Source organism: Trachypithecus francoisi, unplaced genomic scaffold, assembly GCF_009764315.1.
Source record: "Trachypithecus francoisi isolate TF-2019V2 unplaced genomic scaffold, Tfra_2.0 Lachesis_group5, whole genome shotgun sequence".
Lineage (NCBI taxonomy): Eukaryota > Metazoa > Chordata > Mammalia > Primates > Cercopithecidae > Trachypithecus > Trachypithecus francoisi.
The window spans coordinates 4,961,347-4,979,285 of NW_022681470.1; the positions used below are offsets into that span (position 1 = coordinate 4,961,347).

General features: G+C 35.8%; 1 protein-coding gene across 6 annotated transcripts in view; it reads left to right on the forward strand.

The window, feature by feature from the left end:
• AKT3 (AKT serine/threonine kinase 3) overlaps positions 1-17,939 on the forward strand; it is a 372,395-nt gene that overhangs the window by 308,022 nt on the left and 46,434 nt on the right. For 5 of the 6 annotated variants that reach the window (XM_033199702.1, XM_033199704.1, XM_033199705.1 and 2 more), the window contains one exon: positions 5,809-5,896. In XM_033199702.1, the coding sequence (XP_033055593.1) occupies positions 5,809-5,896 (88 nt within the window). Of the gene's footprint in view, positions 1-5,808; positions 5,897-8,881; positions 9,939-17,939 lie in introns of those variants that run through there. The other variant, XM_033199708.1, reaches the window with a different exon arrangement.

Here is a 17,939-nt window from a genome sequence, read left to right on the forward strand (position 1 = left end):
TAATCCTAGCTAGAGACATTATTTATATGTGTAAAGTGATTTTGTTTTCTTTTTCAGAGCACTTTCACATATATTAACTTCCTGGCTTTTTCAGTAGCCTTGCTGGGTGGATAGGGGAGATACTATTCTCATTTCCATTTCATTGAGTTGAAAACAAAGGCCCAGAGAGGGTTAGGTGATTTATTCAAGATCTCTCAGAACATTCATGCAGACCAAGAGCAGAAATCAAGTTTCTTGGTGCCTATTTGGTATTTCGTATGTATCTTATTTACAGTGCAACAATTTCTCAGTTCAAGTTTTGAAATGTGTTCCATTTAATAGCATTCTTTTACAATTAAGTAAGGAGCAGCACCTGGTGATAGGTAACCTTTAAACAGAGTAGTGACTTTTATCTTTTTTTTTTTTTTTTTTTTTTTGAGAGGGGGTCTCGCTCTGTCATCTGGGCTGGAGTGCAGTGGCACGATCTTGACCCGCTGCAACCTCCGCCTCCTGGGTTCAAGCAATTCCCCTGCCTCAGCCTCCTGACCTCCTGAGTAGCTGGGAGTACAGGTGCACACCACCACACCTAGCTTTTTTTTTTTTTTTTAATATTTAAGTAGAGACGGGGTTTCAACATGTTGGCCAGGATGGTCTCCATCTCCTGACCTCGTGTTCCACCCACCTTGGCTTTCCAAAGTGCTGGGATTACAGGCGTGAGCCACTGTGTCCAGCCAACTTTTATCTATTTGATTTTTTGGTCTAATATTTGGCTTGGTATTCAAGGCAGTGAATTTTTATCTTATCCTTTTCTTATTCTAGCAGGCAACTTTGACCACCCTTTACTTTGTGGCCCTCTATATAAATGGCTAGCAGAACAAAATTTACTTGTGGTTTTCATGTGTGTGTCTCATTGTTTTTTCTTTTTTTTTAATTTGTCAGCCTACTCCATGAATAGCACATAGTCAGTACTTAGGAACTACTGAATGAATGTGAGGCAAATTCTTAGAATGTTAGCTGCCTGGTATGTATTAATAGAATGATTCCTGTTTGTTCACCAGGAGGTTGTTATTGATCTAATGAGAAGATGCAGTATTTTCAATGATCTAATAATTGATTTTATAATAGATGTGTCAAGCCCCTCCACTGCTGCAGCAAAAACGGGATACAAGGATGAGTGAGATGAACCAGTCTCTGCTCTAGATGTTCATAGAATAATCTGGGGCACAAAACATATACTCACAGATGCTCAGGTCAAACTACATACAAAGTACTGTTGAAATTATTGGCTTTGTCTAGGGGATTGGGGGACTTGAGCTGAATCAGAAAGGAGTTCAAATTTGCATTGGCACTCAAGCACAGAAATTTACATGTAGAGTTTAGCTAGGACTGCAAAAGAACATGGCATTTGAGAAGCTCAGTGACTAGAGTGTAGAATATGAGTTGGGTAACATTGGGAAATGAAGCTGATATTAGATTATAAGGATTTTAGGTTTCTTAGAAAATATTTAATCTTTATTCAGAAGAGGATGAGATAGTGCTTGAGTATTTAAAGCAAGGGATAGTATAATCAGATTTGTGTCATGAAAAGATAACTCTGGCAGCTTTGTCATGGACAGATTAGATGAGTGAGGATCCAGGGGCAGGCAGAGAGCAGTTAAGTGTTTATTGGGCCGGGCACAGTGGCTCACGGCACTTTGGGAGACCGAGGCAGGAAGATCACTTGAGGTTGGGAGTTCAGGGACCAATCTGGGCAACATAGCAAGATTCATCTCTGTTAAAAAAAAATAAAATGCTGGGTGAGGTGGCACATGCTGTAGTCCCAGCTACTTGGGAGGCTGAGGTGGGAGAATCGCTGGAGCCCAGGAGGTCGAGACTGCAGTGAGCCAAGTTGACACCATTGCACTCCAGCCTGGGCAATAGAGTGAGTCTTGTCTTTTTTTTTTAAAAAAAGAATATTTATGGAATTGTTCAGATAATAGATGGAATCCTTCCTGAAGCAGTAGTACACAAGTGATAGAGGTTCTGAGTAACTAGAAACTGTGAGGAAGTAGGAGGAGTCAGGAATCCCTCTGAGGATTCCAGCTAGGGTGATTAACAGACAGGGTATGCAAACCAAGGAGACTTGATGGGGGTAGATGCTGATAATAACTTTGGGTACACTGAGTCTGAAGCTTCTGTATAAAACCAAGATGGAAATGTGAAGTGAGCAGCTGGAAATAATAGAATCAATGCTTTAAAAAACACAGTAACTGACTATATGGATTGGGAGCCATAACTCTATCTAAGAGGTAGCTAGAGCCAAGGCAGTAGTGGCGAGAGTAGTGGATAAGGAGAAGAGGGCCTCAGGACAGAATCTTAGGGAACCTCAGTTTCAGGAGCAGAAAGAAAAGAAAACTAACAAGGATCTTGAAAAGTCTTTGGAAACATAAGTAATGATAGCATTATAATACAACTCTTCATTTTTTCTACACAGCTATTTTAAATACTACTGGAATTTTTCTGGTATGTCTTATTGAATTGCTGTTAGTGCTATCCAAGGGTCAACTATCATTTTGGTTTTATTTCTTACTCTCCTTCCTTTATGTTCATTCTGTTAGCCCCTCCTTTATCTTCCTATGCAGAGTTGATAGGAAAAGCATGACCTCATGTATTCAGTGACATTAGGAAAATGTGAATTCTGTGATGTTCCTAATAGTAAAGGAATTCATAGTAGCTGAGGATTTAGTTTGGCATTCTGATACTGGAGTTTAGTATTCTAGACATAAATATCTTACTTCAAAGCATATTTTGTTATTATTTTTGAAGTCTTAAATTGTATATTAGAGAGTCATTGACACTGAAATTTTTGACAGTTTCACACATTGAGGAAGTGTGTTAAAGAATTTCTCCTAGCTTCTAAAATGGAAGTCTGATTGTATTCTCAGACTTTGCATAGTATTCATAGCTGATATTTTAGTTCTACATGTATTTGATAAATATAGAATAAATGCTGGCTATGTTCAAAACCAAAGTATTGCTAGAAAACTTGAGGAGTTACAAAAATGGATAACTGAAGCTGGATTAAAACATTTTATTTACAAAATGATTATGATTCTCCACTCCCAACTCCCATCTCAAGTACAATTCAAATGAAAACAGTATTGAAATAAACTATAACATAATTGTAAGAAAATGCCATGGGGTTTTGATGTTTCTCATGCAGACTATGTTGATGCATGCTTGAAAATATTAAATGCTTTTCAGAAACATGTTTTGGTGCTTTTGCTTCTCTGGTTCCCTAAGCACAAGCTTAGAAGGCCTTTTGGATAATCCAGCACTCTCCTTGTCTTCAAAGGAGTTTACAGTCTCCTGGGGAAGAAACCTACACAATTGAAATAGAATGAAAAAGAGGGCAGGGTCTGAAATGCTGAGCTCTCACTGAATACAGAACTACCAGTCTGAAAATTCCAAATACAAACATCAGACAGCACTATTATATCAAACCTAAAAGTCCCATCTCTGGGGTATAGTTCATTTAGAGAATTTTATAAGGATCTGGAAGTTGGAGACCCAGCTGGTGTGAATCATTTATCATCACTAAAGATACTGAGGTATCAGTTGACTGTTTTCCATTTTGACTATGTGTCAAAGGGTCCTAGGTCCTTCCCAGTCATCTGTTTCTTAGATCCAATAGCCAGAAGTCATTAGAATTATATAATTATAAATGATTTCCGACCTGTGATGGCTTGACAATTTTTTGACTTTATGATGGTGCAAAAGTGATGCGTATTTAGTATGCTCCTCAACTAATGATGGAATTGCATCCAGATAAACCCATCTTAAGTTGAAATGTGGGTTTATCTAGACATAACCCATCGTTAAGTTTAGGAGCATCTATATTTGTTTTCTGTGACCTACTTGGTTTTCTTCCAACCCAGTGGTGTGTTGGAGTTAGCATATACCGGCTTTCAAGAACCAACTGTGAAATTTTCACCAATTTTGTGAGCTGGTTGTAGATGATGGTCATTATTAAAAATTACATAAATTTACTAGTTAAGAATAGGAAAAGCAAAGGTCATAAATACTCAAAACTCATTACTCCTTAATTTGTTATGTTTCACTGTTATCTGTATTTTTGAGATTAGTTATGTCTGTTGTATCTGTATGGACATAATATATAATGGTTTGCTACGATGCATCTCTTTCTGCCTACATGTTCAGTGACATCTTATTGGTAGCTCAAAATTGGCCACAGTGGGAGAATTTATACCACCAGAATTGGCCAATACTATGAGTTGGGGCTGGACTTACTGTCTTGTTGATTGTTTAGACTTAAGAGAAAATGTTAATAATGCAGATTAAATTTAAAAGTTTGTTGTGTCCATATTCGTTACATTGTAAATAGCACCAAAAAGTGAGTCTTCTTCCACTGTCCCAAAGTTATTAACCATTTAGCAAAGAAGTCACTCACATAACTGACAAGTGAAGTTCTGAAGTCTCCATTGTATCACTTTCAGCTTTGACTTTAACATAAACGAAAATGTCAACCAGTATTCATGTTGGAACTAATCGTAAGTTGCATCCATTAGTGGCTTTGGAGTACAACAAAAATTAACAAGTTTTCTGTGAGAATCAGGTGACTAATTTACAATACACAACATTGTATAGTCTATGATCTTCGTAAATTTTGTGTTTTGCATTCTTTATATCAGTAAAATTTAAATTTTTATGTCTGGGGTGTGGTGGTGGTTAGGTCAGGCAAGGTTCGGTCCCAGTAGCTCCGTGGCTGCTCTGCTCTGAGCACCTGGTATCTACTGTGCCCTTAAAAAAAAAAAAAAAAAGAAAAAAATTATATTTGTATAAATGCATGATTGCTCACAGAGAGCTGGTTGTTAAGCACTTACCGGTATGTATCATTTCTAATAATGAACAAGTTCAAATAAAGCCTACTATATTAAATTCAGATATATAGGTTTATTTTCTCTTCCTTTTCTTGTTCTTTTTCCCTCATTTCCTCCTGTTCTTCCTGTTTCTCACTTTTAGTTCTTTTATTCTTAGTAATATGTACTATATTAAATTGAATAAGCCAGAAAACACCAGAATTTCCTTACCTATTATTAATCCATTTTCATACTGCTATGAAGAAATACCTGAGACTGCATAATTTATAAAGAAAAAGGAGTTTATTGGACTCACAGTTCCACTTGGCTAGGGAGGCCTCACAATCATGGTAGAAGGTGAAAGAGGAGCAGAGGCACATCTTACCTGTCGGCACCCAAGAGCATGTGCAGGGGAACCGCCCTTTGTAAAACCATCAGATCTCATGAGACTTATTGACTCTCATGAGAACAGCATGGGAAAAACCCGCACCCATGATTCAGTTACCTCCCACCTGGTCCCTCCCATGACACATGGGGATTATGGGAGTTACAGTTTAAGATGAGATTTGGGTGGGGACACAGCCAAACCATATTCCTATGTTGTTTCTAACCATTGCAGTGACCCACCAGCAAATGTTATTATTCCTCACTCTGCAGATTAGGAAACTGAGGTTAAGCTTAACTCTTTTCTGTTGTTACACATCTCATAAGTGCCAGAGATGGTTGCCTCTTCCAGATCTATCTCCAAAGCCTCTGCTCTTTTGCAAGTACTATACTGTTCTGAAGCTAGTTCTTATAAGCATATTAGGAAAAATTGAACTTATAGCAAAAGCTGTTTACTTTTAGAGCTGTTTATCCCAAGAACTATTTATTGTGCAGAAAATTACACTTTCACAAAACCTTTTTTTTTTTGGTTATGCTTTGAGCTTATGTAAATGTTTTATACTTAATTTTATTTCTGTTCTCATAGCCTTGGTGGAGGACCAGATGATGCAAAAGAAATTATGAGACACAGTTTCTTTTCTGGAGTAAACTGGCAAGATGTATATGATAAAAAGGTAAGATATCTTTATGGCATAGTGTGTACATATTTTGGCTGCACTGCTAAAATGAATTTATAGCAAAAATATTTTAAGTGATTAAAAGTTAATGATGTAATGATACTTTCCATTTTACCGCCATTTAAGTGATTACTGAACTTCTGTGCACAAAATTTTACTTACAATTTTGACTCCCTAAATGCCTCTTGAAATTTTACTCAACATGATCACAGAATTTATTTTTCTATTTTTTCCCATAATAGTTTGTTAGTTTGCCTCTCGTTATTTCTTTAATTTTAAAAAAGATACCCAGTGTTATTTTTTCTTTAAGAAAACTAGTTAAAAATTTTTAATTTGCCCTTGTGTCTTTAATTTTAAAGTAAACACTTCAGATTCATTTATACAAATCATTGTTTTAAAAGGAATTTAAAGAAATTTGTTTTTAATATTTAATGAAGTAGTAAACACAATGTCTTATTTTGGACTTCTCTGTCATTTGAAACAGAACTTTATTGCCCACAAAATGAATACTGCTAGGTCAGGCATGGTGGCTCATGCCTGTAATCCCAGCACTTTGGAAGGCCTAGGTGGGAGGATCACTTGAGGCCAGGAGTTTGAGACCAGCATGGGCAACACAGTGAGACCCCATCTCTACAAGAAAAAAAATCAGCTGGGCGTGGTGGGGCACTCCTGAGGAGGCTGCTAAGGCAGGCAGGAGAATCGCTTGAGCCCAGGAGGTTGAGGCTGCAGTGAGCTATGATTACACCACTGTACTCCAGCCTGGATGACAGAGTGAGACCCAATCTCTTAAAAAAAAAAAGAACACTGCTAATTATATATGTTTAGTTTTATTGTGATCTGCTTATTACTTGTTTTTATTTATTTATGTATTTTTTGAGGCAAGGTCTCTGTTGGCCAGGCTGGAGTGCAGTGGCACAATCACAGCTCAGCAGCCTCTACCTCTCACCTCAGCCTCCCAAGTAACTCGAACCGCAGGTGTGAGTCACCGTACCTGCCTAATTTTTTGGTACTTTTTGTAGGTTTTGCCATGTTGCCTGGTATGGTATTGAATTCCTGGGCTCAAACAATCCTCCCTCCTTGGCCTCCCAAAGTGCTGGGATTACGTGAACCACTGCACCCACCCTTCTTGTTTTAAATACTGCAATTTTTGCTTAAGTTCAAGAACGGGATATTATTATGTCTGTCCCCCGCTCCCCGCTTTTTTTTTTTTATACTACCTCAGATACTGTTAGTACATTCATTGATTTTGATATTTTGATTTTCAGATGCTTATATAAAATTTTTACTATGAAATATTTTTCATTCAATAATTTACTCCAAATTTTTCTGTAATTATTTTTAGTTCATCCATTTCAGTTTATTCCAACATTTCATATTTTTCTCCGAAACATTTATTAGTCAACAACATTTATTTCGGGTCTGTTATGTGCCAGGTGTTCTTCTCTGTTAAGCCTTAAGGTAAAGACAGAATTATGTCATATGAATTAGATGAGTTAGGAGGAAGTAACACAAGCACTTCATGTCTGTATTGTGTTATTGGTCACTGGGAGTATGGTGATTTTCTATCTGTTTCTTGTAACTAGGAATTTAAAATAAGTGCCTCATGTTAGACACCTCTACTCGATTCAACTCACATATCTTGAGTTTCTTCTATATGTAAAGTACCATGTTAAATACTGAATCCTTCACAACTTTGATGAGAAGCATTTGAGCAGTCTTAAATGTGCTAAATGTTTATTATCTTCTTATAGACAATTTTATATGCACTTTGTATCACTGAGGATGTTCCTTATGAGTTGCATGCATACATAGGAATGCCCCTAATGAGCTGTGTACTGTTTTCATCGTGTCAGTACACGACTAAAGAACCTGGAAGAGACGAGGGCTTGCTGTGTCTCCAGAAATCATGCATGGTTTTATTTTTAATAAATAGCTAATAATAAGCTACAACTAAATATCATCCCTTCTAGACACCCTCTTCTAGGAGGACTTACTCCAAAAAAAAGAAGAGGAAAAGAACCATTTCTTTAAGAGACGATGGTTGGGGTACCAATGTGGCCCTGTAAATTCAAAGAAAGGCCAAAATATGGACCTCCTTAGTCCTGTGAGGACAGTAAGATTAGCTACAGAGTTTCCTTATCTCAGTGTTCACCTATTCATGTTAAATGAGAGTTTGGCCCCACCTGGAGAAAGCTCTGAGAGCCCAAGCAGTATACCAGTAAGGAAGCAAGGCCTATCCTATCTGGGCTCCACTGGGCTACACACGCCCAGTGTAAAGGTGATAGTAAGACAGCCAGCAGCTGCCATGTGGGAATGGAATTAGGGGAGCCAGCAGCTCTGGCAGGGAGGAGGAGCTGCCACAACAACTTCTGATGACGTATGTAGATAAATTCCTTCAAGTTGTTATAATAATTTTTTTTAAATGGGTGCCACTTAATTTGAGCAAAAGTGTTAAATATCTTGCATAAAGAAGCACACCCAAAAAATGACTGTTTCTGTAAACAATAGATTGGTCGTGGATTGTTGCCATCTACAGGCTTACTCACGGCATCTTGTGTGACCCCCAAGGCTCTGGTGTTCTCTGCAGCCCCATACATACTTGAAGAAGCAACTTTATTATAGCAGCACTTTTAAATTTCAGTTTCTTTCTGAAAGGAAAATGTGATTGAGTCCATCTGGGTTTGTATCATATCACAGACAAACACGAAATTAATTTTGAGAACCAACCTGACGTTAGTAGCTGTTTTAATGAATTCAGTTAAAATTTCAGTGTTTCAGTAAATTACTAAATCATTTATAAAGTAAAACATTTTTATGGAGTCCTTATATCTTTAAAATGTGTAATTTATTGTAAAAGTCAATTAATTCCTAAGATCAGGGATTATTGTTACATTTTTATTAATAAGTTTTGGTAAATTTATTCTTATTAATTTATTATCACATAATTTTTGGCTATTTTTCTACTTACTGCTGCACATCAAGAGGTGATGGCACATCTAGAGATTCTGGCATCTGTTGAGGAGATCTGAATCTCTTTCTAGGCAAAGTAAAAAGTGAAGTAATCTGAATTACAAGTAGCATGATGTTCCACTCTAGAGAGCACAGTGTCAAACATGAAAGAACAAAGCTGGGTCCTGGTCCTGGACTTGCTTCTTGCTTGCTTTGTGGAAACGGACAGGTCATTTACTCATGCAAAAGATATGATTCTTTAAGTACCTTTGAGCTTTAAGATTCTCTAGCAGGGTGTTTTATAGCATGAATTTATCTAGATTAATGTCTATATAGATTTCTACATAAATTTTACACTCTGTCAGTCTGCTAAGATTTTGTGTGAGATTGTGTTGAATCTGTAGATAAGTTTAGGGAGAGCTGACATCTTAACAATGAGTCTTCAGATCCATGAATGCAATTTATCTCCATTTATTTAAGTCATCTTTAATTTCTCTCAGTAATGTTTTGTAATTTTCAATGTTTAAGTCTTACACAAATTTTGCTAGGTTTATCCTTAAGTGTTTCATGTCTTCCAAGGGAAATGATATTTAGAATTTCATTTTCACTTTGTTTTGCTGCCACTATATAGAAATACAGTTGATTTTTTCGTATTGGCCTTTTCTCCTGCAGGCTTGCAAGAATTAGTTGTAGTAACCTTTTTTGTAGATTACTTATAATTCTCTGCACAGACAATCATATCTTCTGTAAATAAAGTTTTACTTGATTTCTAATCTGTATGCATTTTCTTTCTTCTTTTGCCTTGCTGTATTGGCTAAGACCCTCATTATAATGTGAATAGTGGTAAGAGTGAGCATCCTGACTTTGTTTCTAGTCTTAGGGAGAAAAGCACCTTTCACCATTAAATATGATGTTAATGAGCACATCTAGCAGCCAGATCTGGGTTTCTAAGTATTATTCTCCAATAAAAGGAATCAAAGCTCCTTGAGGGCGTGACTGATTTCAGCTCTAGTATGGGAGAAGAAAAAAAGATGAGTCTGGAGAATTTTGTGATGTCAGAAAGTAAGGAGGGAGCCTTAAAAAAAAAAAAGGCAAGACATAGAAAGTACCCAAACCTGAAGAGTCCTCTGGCGAAAGCTGAAACAATTTCAGTAATAAAATATATAGTGTTAGTTTATGATCCAAAGGATAAAATATGTAATCATGAGTCTATATTGCATAAATAAGTGATTGATTGTCTAAATAAATAAAGTGTTGAGAGGGACATGTCTTCCTTACAGATGAATTCCAATTAATGTAAAAGAGATGAGGAAAGTAGAAAATCACCATTAGAACTCCAGAGTGAAAATTGCTCATTCAGGATTCACCTATGAATGCTAAAATTAGTAAGCAAAAGTTTAGGAAAGAGGATATTTCCATACTCTCAAGATATCTCCCTGTGAATATTTATCATTTACAAAGGTAAAATGACTAACTTTACAGTGGAGAGATCTGGAAAACACAGTTTTAACCAAGTGATCACAGTTAACATCACCAGTAAGTAAGATACTGACTTCATGGAACCCTTGATAAGATGCTCTGAGAACGGCACATCACTTTTGAAGTGCTCTTCTCCAAGATGCATAACCTCAATATAATCATGAGGAAACCTGAAGAACTCACATGGCAGCACATTCCTCAAAATACCTGGCCTGATAACTTCAAAAGTGTCAACCTCGTGATAGACAAAGAATGATGATGGAGCTCTCATAGATTGGAGAGACTGAGGTGGCATGATGACTTAACTGCAATGTGGGATCCTGGGTTGGGTCCTGGACTAGGCAGGGGCATTGGTAGAAAAACTGGTGAAATCGAAATAAAGTTGGTAGTTTAGTTAATAGTATTGTACTGATGTTAATTTCTTTGTTTTGATATTCATACTATGGCTTTATAAGATACTAACATTAGAGGAAGGTGGGTAAAGGGTATATGGTAACTATGTGTACTATATTTTTGTAAGTCTTCTCTAAGCCCAGAATTATTTGAATATAATATATTATAAAAACATGATGTTAATATAGGTGTTTTACACCTCCTTTATCAGATTGAGGAAGTTCTAGACCTAGGTTACTGAGAGTTTTTAAAATCATGAATGGGTATTGAGTTTTATTAAAGCTTTTTCTGCACTTACTGCAATGATCATATGACTTTTCTCTTTTGTGTTCTATTAAAATGGTGAATTAACACTGATTTTCCAAAGTTGAGTGAACCTTGCATTCCTGTTGAAAAACCCACTTGTTCATGATGTGTTATTATATATTGCTAGCATTGGTACATTGTATTTCTAAGGATATTTGCATCCTGAAGTCCTGAGTGATATTACTATGTCATCTGCTTTTCCTAAAATGTCTTTGTATAATTTTCACTTCAGGACCATGTTTGCTTTTTAAAAACAAAAGGAGAAGTACTTCTCCTTTCTCTTTGATTTTATAGAATTGTTTTTGTGGGATTTGTGTTATTTATTAACAAAATATTTGGTGGGATTTACCAGTGAAGCTCTCCCTGGACCTGGAGTTCTGTCTTTGTTGGTAAGTTCTTCACTGTGAATTAAATGTGTTTGTTTAATAGTTGCAGGGCTGCTGTGGTTATCTGTTGTTAATCAGATGGATTTTGCTCTTTGTGTCTTTCAGGGAGTTTGTCATCTAGTTAAGTTTCTCTCTAAGGACTGTCAGTCATGCTTTGCACATTTTGATGTGCTGTGTTTTTATTTCAAAAGAGGTTTAATTCCCCTTGTGATTCCTTCTTAAGGGTTATTTGTAAGTGTGTTGATTAATTTCCAATTTTCAAATATTTCCAATTTTCCGTAATTCCATAATTTCCAAATATATGGATTTTTTCAGTTATCTTTCTGTTACTGGTTCCTAGCTTAATTCTCTTATGGTTGGAGAACATTGTTTATATGATTTTAATTGTTTTACACTCTAGAAGATTTGTTTTATGGCCCAGAAAATGACTTATTTTGCTGTATATTCTATATACACTTGAAAGAATCTGTACATTGACCCTTGAACAATGCGGGAGTTAGGGGCACCATGCTCAAAACCCAGTAACTTTTGACTCCCCAGAAACTTAACTACTAGTAGCCTGCTGTTGACCAGAAGCCTTAATGAACAGTTGATTAACACATATTTGTATGTTATGTGTATTATATACTGTATTTTTATAATATAGTAAGCTACAGGAAAGGAATATTATTAATAAAATAAGGAAGACAAAATATATTTACTATTCATGAAGTGGAAGTGGATTATCATAAAGGTCTTCCTCCTCATTGTCTTCATGGTAAGTAGGCTGAGGAGGAGTAGGAAGACGAGGGATTGGACTTGGCTGTCTCAAGAGGTGGTAGATGCAGAAGAAAATTCGGGTGTAAGTGGGCCTATGCAGTTCAAACTCATGTTGTTCAAGGGTCAGCTGTATTCTGCTTGTATTGCATAAATTGTTCTACTAGTGTTCATTAGGTCAAGACAGCTAGTAGTATTGTTCATGTCTTCTATATTCTTACTGATTTTCTGCCTACTTGTTCTATTGGTTTCTGAAAAAGGATTGTTGATATCGTCAACTGTAATCGTGAACTTTATCTTTTAGGTTTTGCCTCATGTATTTTGAAGCCCCATTGTTAGTTGCATACATATTTAGATTAAGGATTGTTTTCTTGGTGAATTTACCTCATCTTTTTTTTCTTTTTCTTTTTTTCTTTTTTAAGAGATGGGGGTCTTGCTATTTTGTCCAGGTTGAATTTGAACTCCTGGGCTTAAGCAGTCCTCTTGCCTCAGCCTTTCGAGTAGCTGGGATTGCAGGCATACATCACTGCACTCATCTTTACCTCCTTATCCTTAGGAAATGTTCTTCTGTATAGACGGCAGCAATCTTTGTTTTGAAACCTACTTCATCTGATATTAATATAAGTACTCCACCTTTCTTTTGCTTTTGTGTAATATATCTTTTCCCGTCATTATACCTTTAACCTATGCCAATTATATTTAAGTGGATATTCTTTTAGACAGCATGTAGTCGATTCTTGTTATTTTCTTATTTGTTAGAAACTATGACTTAATGTAATGTGTAGCCCATTTTCATTTAATGCACTTAATGACATAGTTGGGTTTAAATATATCATCTTGCTGTTTATTTTTTTCTTTGTTCCTTTTTTTTCTCTTTGCCTTCTTTTGGATTTGTTGAATATTTTATGGTTCCATTTTATCACTGCTATTGTCACATTGTATGTCTGTTTTATTATTTGGAGGTTGTTTCTAGAGTTTGCAGTAGGCATGTTTAACTTAGTCTGCCTTCAGTCATAACCAATTTACATACAATAGCGTATTTCTGTGTCCTCCTTCTATTCTTTAGGCTATTATTTTCTTACAGTTTACTTTCACATATGTTAATAAACACCACAATACATGGTAATGGTAATTAGATTTTGCTTTAGATAATTATATTTTAAAGTGGTCGAAAATGCTACACATTAACCATTATTAGCACTCTCCATTCCTTTATATAGACTATGCTTCTATCTGCCATCATTGTTTTCTTGATTTTCTTTACTATAAGGCTCCTTTAACTCCACTTCCACCTCCCTGGGTTTGGAAACCTTCATGGGAAAATGTGTTTGAAGGAATACAGGATTGGGAAATGAAGGAAATGTGACATTTCAGAATGGGAAAACACTGTGAGAAAAAAATAAAGTAGTAACAAGAGAAGTGCATGAAGATATGCTGACTGGAGGAACTGGAATCTGTGGTGGATAGAATCTGGATGTAAACAGCGGACAGGTGGCCCGTGAATACAGTGTGGCTTCTTGAAAGCTGACCTCATATGTTTGCTTGATCTACTTACCAGAACTGTAGATGCTGAAGTAAGGAAATGACATGCGGTAATTGGATTTTTTTCAAGTTTTGTTGGAATAGACTCGTAGGGAGAAGAGTCTGGAAAAGGGAATCTCATTAAGAGACTACTGCAGTAATACAGTGTTAAGTGACAGAGCCCTTACTGAAGGAGAACATAGGCAACGAAGGGAAAGGAAGTGTGAATTCCACAGAAATTATAAAGAAATTGAGGACTCCTATTTTAAGTCTAGCAATACTGGGGGAAATACTGGGAGAAAGTTTAAGGAACAGGATTATAGTTGGTTTTAGTAATTAATTTCAGATAGAGTTGTCTAATGGCTAGAAATATAGCACTAACTTTTGGGAGTGAGAATGGAAGTATGTATGTCTGGAAATTCAGAGTTTAATTAGAGCTGTGGAAATGATTAAGGAGGAGAGGGCTAAGGAAATGGATAGGAGAGAGGGAAGAGAAGATTTGAAAGGGAAGTCAGGAAGGAGGGAAGCAATGAGAATGTGGAAGGTTGGGATTTAGTGCTGGAAAATAGTCATGGTCAATAATGGAAGTTGGTTTGAGGACACATTTTTGCAAAGTGTATCAAGATCATTTGTGAAGCATCATGCCAAAGTTGAAGTGGAACTTTTCTGAGTCATGACTTTCTACTTTCTGGTTGAGATATTCAGCCTGAAGAGCTTGGTGATTGATGGCAGTTATGCAGAGGTTAATGATTGTAAGCTACTACTTTCACAAGTGAAGCAGGGCCAGAGGAGTAGAACAGATGCACCAATGGAAGAGAAATAAAAGGCTGAAAATAGGTTTCTATTTGATATTTTCCTTATCACAATCAAATAATGGCCCACTTTTAAACTTTGGGTCAAAGAAAGATGTGTTCCAAATATCTGCTAGACATTCTGATGGCTAAACCTTCTAATCAATGTCTTCTTTTGGTCATGAGGCATTGTACTTAGGATATAAAACCACAAACAGCTGTCAAAACCAGTGTTATTTCTGGCATGAAATGTATACAGGTAAAGCTTTAAAAGCCTTCAAATTGGGTTAGGAAATAGAACTAGATTTTCCTTACAAAATCTCACCTAGAATAAAATTACACAGCAAACTGGAAAAAATAATGAGGAGAAGCTTAATCAAATGACACAAAAAGTAAATGGAGGCAACAATAATAATTTGGGGCTAAGTAGATTTCAGATATTAAATGTAATAAGTAGATCATATGTAGCATAAATGAGGAAACGTATTTATTTGCACCAAGTAACAGCATCTATATGCACAAAACAAACACTATTAAAAATGCAAGAATTAACTCAAGACGAATTGGAGACATAAGACCTGAAACCATAAAAAATTCTAGAAGAAAACCTGTGAAAAATTCTTCCGGAGATTTACCGAGGCAAAGAATTTGTGACTGAAGTCCCCAAAAGCAAATACAGTAAAAACAAAAATAAATAAATGGGGCTTAATTAAACTCACAAGCTTCTCCACAACAAAAGAAATCATCAACAAAGTAAATAGACAGCTTACAAATTGGGAGGAAATATTTGCAAACTTTACTTCTGTAAAAGTACTAATACCCAGAATCTATAAGGAACTCAAATCAGCAAGAAAAATGTCAAATAATTCCATTAAAAAGTGGGCAAACAACATGAATACACATTTCTCGAAAGAAGATACATGCAAGTGGTCTGTAAACATAGGAAAAAATGTTCAGCATCCCTACAAATCCTCAGGAAACTACAAAATAAAACCACAGGGAGATACTATTTTATCCCGTTCAGAATGGTCATTTTTAAAAAGTCAAAAAACAATAGATGTTAATGTAGATGCAGTAAAAATAGAATGATTACATGCTGTTGGTGGGAATGTAAATTAATACAACCTCTATGGAAAACAGTATGGAGATTTCTCAAAGAACTACTAGTAGATGTACCGTTCGATCCAGGAATTCCACTAGTAGGTATCTACGCAAAGGAAAGGAAGTCGTTCTATACAAAAGGATATATTTACTCATATGTTTATTGCAGCACAATTCACAATTGCAAAGATAGGGAATCAGCCTAAGTCCTCATCAACCAGTGAGTGGATAAAGGAAATGGAATGCACACACACAAACACACCTTGGAATATCACTAGCCATAAAAAAGAACAAAATAGTGTATTTTGCAGCATTTAGATGGAACTGAAGGCCATTATCCTAAATGAGGTAACTCAGGATCAGAAAATCAAATACTGCATGTTCTCACTTAGAAGTTGGAGCTAAGCTATGTGTATGCAGAGGTCTACAGAGTAGTAGAGTGGACACTGGAGACTCAGAATGAGGGGAGGATGAAAGAGGGAGGTGAGGGATGAAAAGTCACCTGTTGGGTACAACGTACACTATTTGGGTGGTAGGTACACTAAAGCCCAGAGTTGACCACTATACAATTCATCCATGTAACTAAAAACCACTGTACCCCTAAAGCTATTGAAATTTTTAAAACATATTAAAATTTTTAATGCAAGGGAGCTGATAGAAATACACTTATTTAACATGTCTAGAGGTTTATCAGTTCATTGATATTTATAGAGATCTGGCTTTTGCTTTTGTGAGTTTTTCTCCACTGATTTTCTGTTCTCAGTTTCATTGATTTCTGCTCTAATTTTAATTATATCTTTTCTTCTCCTTACTTTGGATTTAATTTGCTCTTTTTCTAGTTTTCTAACCTGAAAGCTTAGATTGTTTGTTTTAGATCTTTTCTAATTTGTGCATTCAATGCTATAAATTTTCCTCTAAGCATTAAAAATAACTGTATCTCTCAAATTTTGATGTTTTATTTTCATTTAGTTAGAAATAGTATTAAGTTTTATTGAATTATTTAATATGTATGTTGTTTAGAAATGTGTTCTTTAGTCTACAGGTATTTTGGAGCTTTCCAGCTATCTTTCTGTTACTGATTTCCAGTTTAATTTCACTGTGGTCTGAGACCATACTTTTATATGATTTTTAAAAATTTGTTAAAGGTGCATTTTATGGCCCAGAACATGGTCTATCATGATGAATGTTCTGTGTGAGAAGAGTTGTGTATTCTGCTTTTCTTGGATAAAATACTCCACAAATGTTGATATTAAATCCAGCTGATTGATGGTGCTGTTTAGTTCAGTTATGTCCTTAACTGACTGGGGAGACATGTTGATGTGTCCAACTTTAATAGTAGTGTCATCTGCTTCTCCTTCCAGTTCTATCAGTTTTTGCCTCACATATTTTAATTCTGTTGCTAGACACATACACATTAAGAACTGTTATGTTCTCTTGGAGAATTGGCCCAGATACCATTATGTAATGCCCCTCTTTATCTCTGATAGTTTTCCTTGCCCTACTTTGTCTTAAATTAATATAGCTCCTCCCACTTTCTTTAAATTACTGTGTGCCTATCTTTTTCCATCCCTTTACTTTTGATCTACCAGTGTCTTTATTTTGAAAGTGGGTTTCTTGTAGACCATATAGTTAGATCTTGTTTTTTTTAATCTACTCTGACAGTCTCTGTCTTTTAGGTGATGTCTTTAGACTACTGACATTAAAAATGATGATTGATACAGTTGGATTAATATCTGCCATATTTCTTAACGGTTTTTTATTCATTGCCCTTGCTGTTTCTTTGTGTGTGTGTATTCCATTTTTATTCTGCCTTCTCTGGTTTAATTGAGCATTGTATAAGACAACATTTTTCCCTCTCATAGCATATTAATTGAGTAAATTATACTTTTTTAACTGTTTTTAACTGCCAGCCCTTGAGTTTGAAGTATACATTTATAACTAATTGAAGTCCTCTTTTAAATAGCACCATAACATTTCAGAGATAGTACAAGTGCCATACAACAGTATTCCCTGATCCTCCTGCCTATCCCTTATAACACTACTGTCATAAATTTCACTTACCCATGAGCTGTAATCAAAAAATACATTGTTGCTATCATTATTTTGAGCAAACTGTTATCTTAGATTAAGAATAGTAAGAACGGAATTTTATGTTACTTTTATTTATTCCTTTTCTAATATTCTTCCTTTCTTCACGTAGATACAAATTTGTAACCTATATTATTTTCCTTTTTTTTTTGGAGACAGAGTCTTGCTCTGTTGCCCAGGCTGGAGTATTCAGCTCACTTCAACCTCAGACTCCTGGACTCAAGCGACCCTCTCACCTCAGCCTCCCACAGAGCTGAGACTGAAAGCATA